This window comes from Nothobranchius furzeri, chromosome 13 (assembly GCF_043380555.1).
Source record: "Nothobranchius furzeri strain GRZ-AD chromosome 13, NfurGRZ-RIMD1, whole genome shotgun sequence".
Lineage (NCBI taxonomy): Eukaryota > Metazoa > Chordata > Actinopteri > Cyprinodontiformes > Nothobranchiidae > Nothobranchius > Nothobranchius furzeri.
Genome location: NC_091753.1, coordinates 62,347,158 through 62,359,980, shown reverse-complemented (window position 1 = coordinate 62,359,980; position 12,823 = coordinate 62,347,158). Strand labels below are relative to the sequence as shown.

At 46.5% G+C, this 12,823-nt stretch overlaps 1 protein-coding gene across 1 annotated transcript; it reads left to right on the top strand.

Annotated features, from left to right (window-relative positions):
• Positions 1–3,300: 3,300 nt before the first annotated feature.
• Positions 3,301–10,969, top strand: ywhae1 (tyrosine 3-monooxygenase/tryptophan 5-monooxygenase activation protein, epsilon polypeptide 1). The gene is made up of 6 exons (XM_015977165.3): positions 3,301–3,523; positions 4,630–4,829; positions 5,322–5,428; positions 7,260–7,466; positions 7,572–7,708; positions 10,684–10,969. Exons 1-6 carry the CDS (start codon positions 3,460–3,462, stop codon positions 10,734–10,736), a joined length of 768 nt encoding a protein of 255 aa, XP_015832651.1. The 5' UTR covers positions 3,301–3,459; the 3' UTR covers positions 10,737–10,969.
• Positions 10,970–12,823: the final 1,854 nt, after the last annotated feature.

Sequence of the window (12,823 nt, the reverse complement as noted above, 5' to 3'; positions counted from 1 at the left end):
CTTCATAGCTGATTTTGTCCAGGGGTGCACATTTTTATTTTCTTGTTGCATGTTGGGATGGGCCGGCAGCTGGGCGGTGCATCGGTCCTGGCGCCCGCATCTTCTCACGGGCCAACTGGTGCCTGACTGAAGTGTAACAGACTGAATGTAGGCTGCCACCGCACCAGTTAGTCAAGTTCCCTTCTCCGTTAGTCCACCCGACCTGAGATCAGCAGGCTGCTGCGTGTTGAAGGAAGTGCAGCGAGGAGTTGAGTGGTTATCATGATTTTATCTTCACTGTCACCTCTCACCAAAAATTCCTTTAGTACTTATCTTTTGTGTGTTCTTCCTGCTTTAATTGTGTCACAGGCCAAACTGAACGGTTCCTCTTTAAACTTTTTTTGATTTTTGCCGTTTTCTTTCCAAATAATGAGATTTTTGTTTTGCCAGAAAATGTCCAGTTTGTGTTTGATTTGCGTGTTCACTCCCAGCGCTCAACGCCCCGTGTAGCACCAGGCCCGCTCGTGTGAGTGGAAACGGGTGTGTGGCAGAGGGGGAGCTTCACCACTAAGGAACGTACTGGGAGGACGATCCCTCCAGCTCCACCTGGAGGTGCCCCTGCTGACGGGGCCACGTCCGCCACAGCTGGCATAAGTAAATGCTTTGTGTTTAGGGTGGTGAAAGCATCGTCCGTTGCTAAAGTTGCCTCTTCCTGATGGTTTAGTTAAACTTTGATGGTTGGACCCGAGGTTTGTGGTTTCAGTGGCTGTAGGTAAACGGACTGCCGTCTTCTCTCTGATTCTGGACAAATGCAGCTTCCCCACCGCTCCCACGGCACCTGGCAGGTACTCCGCCACGTGATTCCTGTCTTATCCATTGTGTTGCCAATGAAACCACCAAGAAGTATTTTTTTAGTTGCCCTGCATGAAGTCATTCATTTCCTTTCAAACGAAGGATTGGGTGGCATGATGCCAGTGAAAATTGTGTAATATAAAAATGTGCCATTTTATTACGACACTATATTCTTTAAAAACAATTGAAATGACCTTATTTTCTGTAGCATGTAATGTGTTAATATACTAGAAAGTAAAGCCAACCCTATGAAATGATTTGTTTTATGTCTCAGTGTTTTTGATATGTTTTAAATGTATGACAATGAAGTTAGGAACGAATCCTTTAGGAGAGCGGCTGCTGCGTCTGCCAGCTGTGTTCAATTCATGATTAAAACTTTTGCCATCATCCTGCACCTGGCTCTTCCCTGGCAGTAGTGACGTTTGTGTGTATTCAGATCGGAGGATAAAAAGTTTTTAGATCGTTCAACGAGAACAGCTTCGGCTGGTTCTCTTTGCCATCAGAAGATACTTTGAGCAGAAACTGTAGGAATGGTTTAAAAGGATGCATCTGGAGAAATAGCCCGTAGTGTACCTCACACACGATCCTATTCAGTTGGAATATTTATTTACAATAAAACCGTTTCAGTAAAGTAGTGTGACTAACCTTGTGAATTTAAAATGACACATTCAGGTTTCTGAACTTGAAGATTGTTTGGATCATTTGCTGACCTAAATATCATAAAATCAGCTTCTACCAAGAATTATGACTTTTTCCTCCTAACAAGTCATTGTTTTCTGACTTGGGTCACAAGTGTTTCACATTCAATGTGCATGACTGAGAAAATGAAAACGCAACCTGCTAGTTGCATCTATTATCTTTCAGTCCTGGACAGCAGGTCTGCTAATGCCTCGACTCGTCAAAGACCAGGTAAAGGCTATGATATGCTTACCATACTACTAGGGCTCCATGGCTACGTGGGTGTTTGCCTCAGGCATTAGTCATTCCATCTCAAGGTCTAGCAGCTCCGGTTCCTCACAGGTCCCATTTTAAAGACCATTTTGACAGATTTGTTCACCGGGCGTTCACAGCAGACCCTCACCACATATCTAGTCCTGCCAGGCCTACATGATGTCATCCCCTACCATGTGATCAGTTCAAATCTCTGCTCCTCTCCACCTTCCTATCTTAGCGTATGGATGTTGGTCACTGCTTACTATTGATTTGATCTGTTTTTAATGCATTTTTTCATCATGCTGTTTTATTTGCGTTGTCATTTTATCTTTTGAGTTTTAACAGCTCATGTATCTTTTCAGCGCTTTGGTCAGTTTTTAAAGTGCTTCATAAACTTGGCTTGCCTACAAAGTCGATGGTTGACCTATCACCTTGGCTGTCCTCGCACCAATGGACACCCCTGTGTTGAACGTAACATTTGTTTTGGCCGAACTGCAGCTCGCCCATGTCTGTTAACAGAAAATACCACTCAGGTTCGGATTAGGTGGCTGTTCCTGCACCAAGTCCTGCAGGACTATGGAGCCCCCCGCCGAGGCACCATCTATCACTCGTCTAAGGAGGAGTGGGAACTTGGAACTGATGTTTGGGGCATAAGTGAAGACATTAGTAACGACCTCTTCCCAATAAAAAGGCAAGCTACCGTTTCACTTTTCAGGGTAAATATCAACATGCAGGCAGAGTCTGGGGGTAATCAAAAGCCAGCCAGGTCAAACAAAAGAGATGTCCAACCCCTCTCAAGAGCAAATAGTTCTTATCAAGGTAAGCCTGATCATATCCAGATAAACCCATTTTGTTCTGCTACCTGATCCACATGGCGAGCCTGGACAGGACCCACTTAACATGAATCTGTTCCACTTGAAAGACTCCGATGATGTTCTAACCCAGAGAGAAATCTCATTATGACCTTAGTTTAGTTCAAATAATGTGTTATTATCTTTGGACTCAGATCAGGTTCCTGTTATGGAGGAACCTCCCTGAGTCAAGCTGGTGGCTATGTATGGTAAGAACAGGAAAATGTCTGGCTTGACCATATGAAATATGTAAGAACAGGAAAATATCTCATATACTGTTTCAAAATTAAACTTTTTGTAATTACAACTTTGTTCATGCAAAAGTGGCAGCAAACCCCTCCTGGAAAAGGGTGTTTGAGAATCACAGGTTGATGATGGAAAAGAGAACCCTATGGATGTTCTGACCAGGAAGAATGAAGAAGTCTAGCCAACAAATGTATTAACAACTTGTGGATTTAAACAGGTTAGTTTTCTTTAATAATTTCAATTACACTTTTCATTACTATGACCAATTCTGTAGTTGTTTGTTAATTAGATAGTGGCCAGTACCAGTGTCATTTTGCTTAGAAAGACGACTATTGATATGTTAAACAGGACTGAAAAGATGTGCCGGTTCGAATATATGTCAAAACGGCCTGCCTTACAGCCAGTACCCGGATGAGACTGGCGGCCATCCACTCCTTCACCCCGCACGTCGCTGCCGGTGGGACGGATCGAGACTGATCGACCAGTTGGTTTCTAGGAACCGCCGACAGACGTGAAGGCAGCGCCACCGTTTTTTTTACTTCCGACCTGACACTTTGATTTACTATTATATCGCTCTATCTGCCTCTTCTGTGTCGCCATGGGAGAACGAGAAGACCTAGTTTATCAGGCGAAACTTGCTGAGCAGGCAGAGCGGTATGACGGTAAGGACTGGATCAGGTTCACCGCTCTCATTCTACTTTTTCGCCCAGGGTTAGCTAAAGGAGCTGCTCTGCCAGCTACCGGGGCTAATTTAGCTATTTTCGAGCTAACCGTTTATTGACAGGACATGTGGCTCGTTGTTAGAAGGAATTGCCGTGTCCCTAAATCGATAAACAGTGCCGTGCGGCGTTTCCTCTGTTTTAATAATGTAGGGATGTTACAGACGCTGCTAACGTTAGCGGTGTGGCTACAACAAAATGGCGGATTGGTGAAGCTGTCAGGAGTTGCCTCCCCTGCACCACGCTGTCTCTAGCTTCAGCCAGGAGCTACTTCACTGACCCTGACACAGCTACCGACTTTACCGATTACCGGTGTCACACAGTTTAGTCCGCTGAAACGTCAGCGGGGTGCAGAAAGGCCGCGGAGCGCTGCTGCTCATGGTGGGGTGTTCCCCGGGCGAGCAGGGTGCACAGATGGGTCAGCGAGGATGACTCCGGCTCCTGTCTCTGTCATACCATTACAGGCCGTGTCGGGGCTGTTTTTAGTCCTCGCCACCGGCCGCACGTTGCCCGGTAACGTTAGGCGAGTGCAACATGACTCATTCAGGAGATTTGGACCGAGAGCACACAATGATTTACGGTTTAGTAGCTAAACGGTAACCCCGCAGGAATGTAGCTCAAAGTTATCACCATTTGTACAGTGTGTGTGTGTGTGTGTGTGTGTGTGCATGATCAAATATATATAAATGAGGGTAACCCAGTAGGGCCTCTCGGTGTGTGGAAGGATATTGACCCAGTTACATGAGACATTCCCTCAAAAATAAGATTTAGATGTTTTTATTAGTGAACGACCACAGAGTGAAGCGCGTGCGTGTGTGTGTGTGTTGTGATTTCTGCCTGTACTGTGTTACTCTAGACTGGATTCATTGGTAACTCTGCCCGTAGATGGTGATTCAGCATGTCTTCCACAAGGCTCCACACATCTCCGCTCCTTTAGACGTTAACTGTGTTTTGGACACTGGTCATTTTGAATCTTTCCCAAGCTTTTTGCAAGAAGTAAATAAGTAGTGTAAAGGTGTTGACGGGCGTTGTCTTTGCCCCTCTGACAGAGATGGTGGAGTCTATGAAAAAGGTGGCGGGCATGGACGTGGAGCTCACAGTGGAGGAGAGGAACCTGCTCTCGGTGGCCTACAAGAACGTGATCGGAGCTCGGAGAGCCTCTTGGAGGATAATCAGCAGTATTGAACAGAGAGAGGAGAACAAGGGTGGAGAAGAGAAGCTGAAGATGATCCGGGAATACAGGCAAACGGTAAATCCTTTAATAAACGCTGAGGAGGAAACTCTGCCTCACTTTCGCCTCAGTTTGCTTTGATAATATGAGATGTTGTTTGTGACTGAGCTGCTACTGGACAGCCTGCTTCTGAGTCATAGCTGAAGCAGCCTGCCTGCACTCCAGAGGCTTTATGAACCAGAATGAGAGCTGCTATTATTCTGGGAGAGGCCAGACTGTTATAGATGGGCGAGGCAGCTGGACTGCAGCCATCATGGCAAACTGAGATGAGTCCATTTGGATTTTCCTGAACTGCTTTCTCAGTTCTCTTGTGTGGCCACTACAGCCTCTAATGAACATTCAGCAACAATCTAACGTGTCCTGTAACAAAGACGGCTTCTAGCTGGACCATTAGTCCAAACAAAGCTCCAGACGTGGTCCAGGTAGACCCACTCCCAGCGGAGCAGGATGTACGACTTCTACTTGAAGATGTTGTTTGTGGTTGATGGAAGGTTGTTGGTTTGCTGGCAGGTGGAGAAGGAGCTGAAGTCTATATGTGGTGATATTCTGGATGCTCTGGACAGGCACCTACTCCCCTCTGCAGCCATGGGAGAGTCTAAGGTCTTCTACAATAAAATGTAAGTGTTTTCTGTTCAGATCAGTAAATTCTCTGGTGCTCAAGTAAACCAGCGACACGCGGCAGCACTGCTGCTATGAAAGACACGTTTATTTCTGCTGATGTTCATTTTGATGACCTACAATAATGCAGATACTTATTCTGATTTAAAATGAGTTGAGTGAAACGATGGTGTCTGTTGTCCGTCCGGCACAGATTTGGCCTGCTGTGGGTAGAAATGCGCTACACGAGTGCTCGGGCAGCGTGAGCACTGATGGTGTAGGACGTCTCCTGATGCTGTAACAGGTTTATGTTTCACAGCTACACCAACAGACCTTTAAGAGCCCTAAACAGTTCCTTAGGTCTTCTCTTGGCTACACATGGGAAGCTCCTGGGTCACAGACTCGGAGGGGAACGATGGGAGCTGGTCAGATCCAGCAGACTTCCAGAAACCAGTCTCACCCAGTAGCTGGTGGAGGTTCCATTTTGGGGTGGGATGGGAGTTTTAAAGCGTTGTAATAACCTCAAATGGATTTCCTGCCAATAACATTTTGTTAATGAAACACTTGAGTACTGAAACCACAGCTTTCATACGAAACTCCACGTGAACTCTGATCTTAAGGAGCAGCTGGAGAGTATCTGGAGTTAGTGACAGAGGTGATCTCGTCTTTGATGACGAATCTGCCAGAATCAGGAAATGTGGAGTCGGTCGAGCTGTAGCGTCTCCTGTAAACGCTCCAGAACCACCAAACAGCAGAAGTCATCAGAACTACAGCGGTACCAGACAAATGCTGCGTTGTGTTCTGACACACGTGATGTACGCCACACCGCTAGGTACACTCTGACCGTGTCCGTTATCCAGCTTTAGTTCTGGTGACCCAGACCCAACACTGTTTCTGTCACAGACGCTTGTACACATCCAGCTAATATTAATAATAATAATATTAATAATGGACCGTCCATCTGCTGCTTTCAGCTCATCATGACCCCCCCCCCCCACACACACACACAAAAAAAACCCATACATAGGTGTGAAATACATCAAGAAGCTCCGCCCTCCCCAGCCTGATTCATACTTTTATTGTGTTAAACAGCAGGAAGTTCACCGTGAGGGTCAGTAAAGTTCACAGCTAGATGATGATGCAGTTGAAAGCGCTAATGCTAACAAGCTAACACAGCATCATCCTGATCAGCTGTGTTCACTAAAGGTTTAGATCTTTCCCATTCATGGTGGTGTCTATCTGCTGGAGTCACACGTGGTACGTAGACCAAACAACACCCGTCGCCTCTGAGAAGAGCTCATGCATGATGAAACTCTCTCCATCGCTTCCTGACCACAACATCAGAAAATAGTGTGGAGGGTTCTGGTGAAACCAGCCTGCTGCTGGTCCAACCTTGTGCTGTTCCTCCGCTTCATACACGGTTCAAACGTGTGTGTGTGTGTGTGTGAGTGTGTGTGTGTGTGAGTGTGTGTGTGTGTGTGTGTGTGTGTGTGAGTGTGTGTGTGTGTGAGTGTGTGTGTGTGTGTGTGTGAGTGTGTGTGTGTGTGTGTGTGTGTGCGAGCGTGTGTGTGTGTGTGAGTGAGTGTGTGAGTGTGTGCGTGTGCGAGCGTGTGTGTGTGTGTGAGTGAGTGTGAGAGTGTGAGAGTGTGTGTGTGTGTGAGTGAGTGTGAGAGTGTGAGAGTGTGTGTGTGTGTGAGTGAGTGTGAGAGTGTGTGTGTGTGTGTGTGTGTGCGTGTGAACAGAAACAGGAATCCTTGACTCCTGGTGTGTGGGTTTGATGTTTAACAGGATTGGGCTCCAGGCTCCAGACTGGTTCTGTGTGTGTTTAGTTTTGGACCTGTGCTTTTGCAGGAAAGGCGACTACCACAGGTACCTGGCAGAGTTTGCCACCGGCAACCACAGAAAGGAGGCAGCAGAGAACAGTCTGGTTGCCTATAAAACTGCTACGGATCTGGCCATGTCCGAGCTGCCCCCCACCCACCCCATCCGCCTCGGCCTCGCCCTCAACTTCTCCGTCTTCTACTACGAGATCCTCAACTCACCTGACCGCGCCTGCAGGTTACTGCCGCGTTTAAAGCGAGCCACTGTGGCTCCTGGTGACGTCTGGACACACCCATTTCACGCTGATGTCTCAGCTCTTTCATCTGAAGTGTGTTTTCTCAGGTTGGCGAAGGCTGCGTTTGACGACGCCATTGCAGAACTGGACACGCTGAGTGAAGAAAGCTACAAGGACTCCACACTTATCATGCAGTTGTTACGTGACAACCTGACACTATGGACTTCAGATATGCAGGGAGAGGGTAAGCAGTCCCGCCTGCGCTGCTGCGCCAGCCTCATGCCAGCTAACGCCTGAAAGCCTTTAGCTTTCATCGGGTTCATCACAACACAACGCAACACTGCTGTTTATTTGTCTGGCGGGCACATCTTCAACACGTTTTTGGTTTAGTTCTTCCACGCTGTGATGACGCCCAGGGAATCAGCTGTTCATGCACGTGTTTTAACCCGTCTCTTATGAAAGGTGATTCAGTTCCCGTCATGGTGAAGTTGAGCTGCCAGCTCCAGAAGGGCCTCCCCATTCATGAGCTAGTGATGGCAGATGGTTCTGTGTTGGTCCACCTCCAAAGCAGCTGTTGTTCATTCCTGCTGTTTGTTATTTAAACCATCTTACAGTTGTTTTAGTCCTCCGTTCACCTCCACGGGTTAGGGTTAGGGTCCTCTTGTCTTCGTCTCGTCCTCTGCTGTAGAGTCCTAAAGGACCACAGCTGTTCTTCATGACGGCCGTACTTGGTAAGAGTTCCTCACACACACACCATGCTTGCTGTGTGTGTGTGAGGAACTGCTGCCTTTGACCTCTCGTTGCCAACGCGCTCCTAGTTGCATGCTTGAGTTGACTCAGTGGATCAGACAGAAGCTCCGCCTCTCTGTAAGACGCTGTAACTGTTGATGGTGATCTACTTAGCTTCAGCTCACTGTGAGCTCAGCTGGAGGGCACGTTTACATCTTGTGTACACGTGAAGAGATTTGTCTGCTGACAGGAATGTGTGACCTCATCACTCTGAGACTGTTCCAGTAAGTCCAGTTTGTTTGGTCCTCGCCCATAAGGGGTACTGATCTCTACTGGCATTTCCCACCATAAGCCCATCACTGATCTGGGAGCTGCTGTCCACCTGCTTCAGGTGTTTCACCTTCTCATGCTCTGCTTTAAAGGGACTGTAAGGAAGTTTTTATGCTTGCGATCGCCAGTCAGGCCTAACGTGTAACTGCAGCTTCAATAGTAGGCTCGTGCACGAGGCGCGCATGCTGTACGTGCACACTCCTTAACGAAAACAACAGCTGAGACGTGTGTGTGTGTGTGTGCGTGTGTGTGTGAGACCCAGAGGACAGGAGAACGCGCAGCTAATTAATTAAATAATGTGGTTCTGTAGCTTTCTCTTCAGCACAGCCGACAAAGGTTTATGATGGGTCAGTCCTCCTGCATGCTCAGATCATTCCCTTCCCTTGCTTGAAAAATTGTTCCAAAATGAAAGTTGAACCCACATCTTTTTTATCTGTGAATTCAATGCCGTTCGGCGAGTCTCAAATAAAAATTTGGGCATCTTACTGTAAAAAAAATACCATTAATGTAAAAAAGAAACTCCTAATAACAAATTATGTTCACACCCGGAGTTGAACCCAGGTCAAGAGCATTAAGTCGTCGGTCGCTGCGAGCGAGTTGTAAACAGAGCAGCATGGTAGAAAGAACGCACGCTAACGCTTGGGTCCACTTCACTAAATGTGATGGGTAACTGGGTGATGATGAAACCAGCGACAACGATCTAAGTGTGACATCCTCATCTTAATCTGCTCCGGTAGGTAAATAAACTGTTTAAGATAACGTTAGCTTGATATGTTAGCTTCCATTGCCACCGTTGTTATCAGCTAATGGTGCGTTCACTTTCTCCTCGGAAATTCTAACTTCCCAGTAGGAAAAATCAATTGAAAAAGGACGGTAAAAGGAATGAAGATACACAGTAAATTTAGTTCACAGTAAAGATGTTTGCTTCAGTTTAATTATCAGCTTATAAAACTACAAGGACGATGTTGAAATACAAACAGTTGTATGTTATTTATCGTGATATTTATCAAATATGGTTATATATTGAGAAAAATATATATTTAATTATAAAAGAGAAGTAAAATATTAAACACTCAAAAGTATCAAATCGATACCGTTAAGTACCGGTATCGGTTCGTAGGTACTGGGAATCAGTACCGGATCGATTCAAATGTCAAAGGTACCCATCCCTACCAGAAAGTAGCTAAGGGTCCTCAGAAATGTAGCTAGCTTTGTCACTAGGCGGCACTGCCTCTCTCTCTGCTGCTAAAGCTACGGATAGCAAATGCTACGGGCGATGCCTGAGCGTGAACGCGCATGAAGCAGCCTGCTCGACCCGAGCATCTCTCTTTTTCTGTGATTTTACAGAAAAACAGGCAATCCCAGTAAAAATGCCAGGGCTCATCCTACAGGACCAGGGCGTTGCAGGAGAATGTATGAAGAAGACATTTATTATTTCTATACATGTTTTGGCTGTCACACTTCCATAATGCCCCTTTAAGGAGTTTGTGTTGAAATAAATTCTTCCTCCTGTTTGTTTCAGGGATGCTTTAAAGTCATACTGTATCAGTAAACGTGGCTGTGTCTGAAAAGGCTGACGTTTACTGACTTTGTGTTCTGACCATCAGTTTTATGTGAACCTGCAAACATTCATTCATTTGGGGCAGCAGTAGCTCAGGCGGTAGAGCAGCTTGTAATCGGAGGCTTGTAGATCGATCCTGGCTCTCGGCAGTCTGTCAGAGTGTCCCAGGACGTCTGTAGCTATAGTGTAGCTCATCACCACCGGCGTGTGAATGGATGAATACAACACCAGCGTAAACTACTGAATCAGGAGAGCTTCGATACACCATTTCTGCATGTTTTAGATCATGAACACAGCTTACTGGTCTGATTTAGTGATGAACTGCTCCTGTAGACACTAGTGAAGGCTGGGGAGACATTTCAGCTGTTGGACACACACACACACACACACACACACGTGGAGTTTTACGTTTTTACAACCATACATTAAAGTGGACACTAGCATCGTTTCCCTTTAAAGCCCGCAGATGAAACTTGATTCTGAGTTTGGACGATGGCCGGTTGTCCCACCACAGCCGGTCTGGTCCGGTCTTTATTGGTGGGGTGTGGTCACACACATGCTCCTCCCTCAGTGTCCTAACGGCGTTGTCTTGCGTCCAGGTGAAGACCAGAGCAAAGAGGCACTGCAGGACGTGGAGGACGAGGCCCAGTGAGACTCTGCCACCAACAGCCAACAACTCGATACCCCTCTGCCCCTCACCTCCTCACACTCCTCCTCACCCTTCCACCGTTGTCCTCCTCATCCATCCCCCTCCCTCCAGGACCCAGCAGGGTCGTGGAGTTAAGTTTATTTTTCTCTTATTTTTGTATTAGCCCTCACACCGTTGGATTTAATACCACTTAATTGAGACAGGAAGTCCAATGTTAGAGAAACAAAGATAAAGACGGAGGTCCTGGCTGGTTTGCTGTGTCGTGTCCTGGTACAAGCAGTTCTGAAGATCTTATCTTTGTTTTCATTCTTGTATCTTTGGTTTTGCTTTCTCCTCAGTATTTGTATCAGTTGCTGGATGTATTGAGATTGTTTCCTAATGTAATTACAGAAATTAACTTTTATTACTAATGTTGAATAATAGTTATGGGAGCTGTTTTGTCTGTTTTTAGTGAAATGTTGAGCAGATTTACCTTTTTGTTAACTTAGTTTTTCAGAGGAAGGTGGCAACATGTGTGATATCCATGTGGGGCAAGTCCGAGCGTAACGTTTACACCATAGTGATTCTGTTCCGGAGCGCGCCGCGTGCCTGTGCCTGTACCTGTACCTGTACCTGTACCGGTACCGGTACCTGTACCGGTTTAGAACTGGGATGCTGTCAGTGTGCACACATGCTGACTCTCCTCTAGAGATCAAGTCTGGCCCCGCCCCTCTGCAGGAAGCCCCAACAAATCCTGGTGAGTGTTTGCACAAATGAACACATTACCCCCCCCCCCACACACACACACACACACACACACACACACACCATATTGAAGCTCCTTTAGGATCAGTGATTTTCTTTTGCGGTTTTCTGTCCCTCTCCTGGTTTGGTCTCATTCTGTGTAACTTGGAGCTGATTTGTACTACTGGATATCTGCTGGAGGGAACCTGTAATGTTCTTGATGACACGTGGCATGGAATTAACATTAAACGATCTAATTAAGAACACCCTGACTGGTTTTTCCTGATGTTTAGATCTTAGACTCGGGTCATTTACGTCCCTGCTGCATCCCTGGAATCTGAGTTATTTCACATTTATTTGTTTTATTCTAAGGCTTGTAGGACAAATACAGTTTGAATGTTTGTGAATGGTCAAAAGCAGTCATGTGATCACTGCAGCCATTTGAAGACCAGATCTTGGTTGTGTGACTCAGACGCCTTTATGCCCACAGCCACTGAGGGATCCTGACTTAAGGTTGTTCCTCAGCATAGCTGCCATTACATCACAACCTTGGTAGTCGGACTTCCTCCGTCTAAATTTAGGTGCCAGTCTGAGTGGAGGAGCCTGTCCGAGCAGACGGACACCATAAGGAGCATCCTGACCTGCAGCGAGATGAGTCCCTCAGACGAAACCAGCAGTTGGACCGATCTGATGATTTACACTAAAGTGATTAGAAGAGCTACGTGTCTTATTCTTTTATCAAACAAGCAAGATAATTGTGAGGTGAGTGGGTTACTGGTGTGGCGAGCCTGTAGTGAGTCAGTAACCCCCGTCCTGCATGACTAGCATGTCCACAGTCCAGCATGGGGCCGGCATGGTGCTGATCTGCTGGAGGTTTACGGTAAGTTACAGAAGCTTCGGTCCAGGATGCTGCAGGAGAGAATACAGCAGCTGTATCCACTCTGCTCCACCTGAGGAGGCGTCGCACCCCACAGACAGGTCTGTTCTGTCCACCTCCCTCCTGTAGGAGGGAAGAGTTGTGATGTGAGGCCGACAGATCTAGGGATCTCCTAAAGGAGGTGCAGCAGCTCCTCTGGTGGTTTCTGCATGTCAAACTGCCCGTCACGAGAAATGGGAGCAAATCAAAGTCTAAACCTGCCAACACGATAAAACAATCATGTTCAGATGTGGTTTTTATTAAAACACCAAATTACTATCAGGAAGTCCACAGAAAATAGTTAAAGGTCTTCTGGTTGTCCAAAATGCTGCAGCGAGAGTCGTGAGAATTAGAGGCAAGGCAGCTTTATTTCTAGAGCACATTTCAAACTCCGAGGCAATTCAGTGTGCTTCACCATTATCAGAACATATGAAAACAAAAACATAAAAAT

Excerpts from the sequence above, each read along its gene's own strand:
- ywhae1 (XM_015977165.3), top strand. The coding sequence starts at position 3,460 with ATGGGAGAACGAGAAGACCTAGTTTATCAGGCGAAACTTGCTGAGCAG. Across the intron at positions 4,830-5,321 it reads TCCGGGAATACAGGCAAACG|GTGGAGAAGGAGCTGAAGTC; the intron begins GTAAATCCTTTA and ends GTTTGCTGGCAG. Across the intron at positions 5,429-7,259 it reads AAGGTCTTCTACAATAAAAT|GAAAGGCGACTACCACAGGT; the intron begins GTAAGTGTTTTC and ends GTGCTTTTGCAG.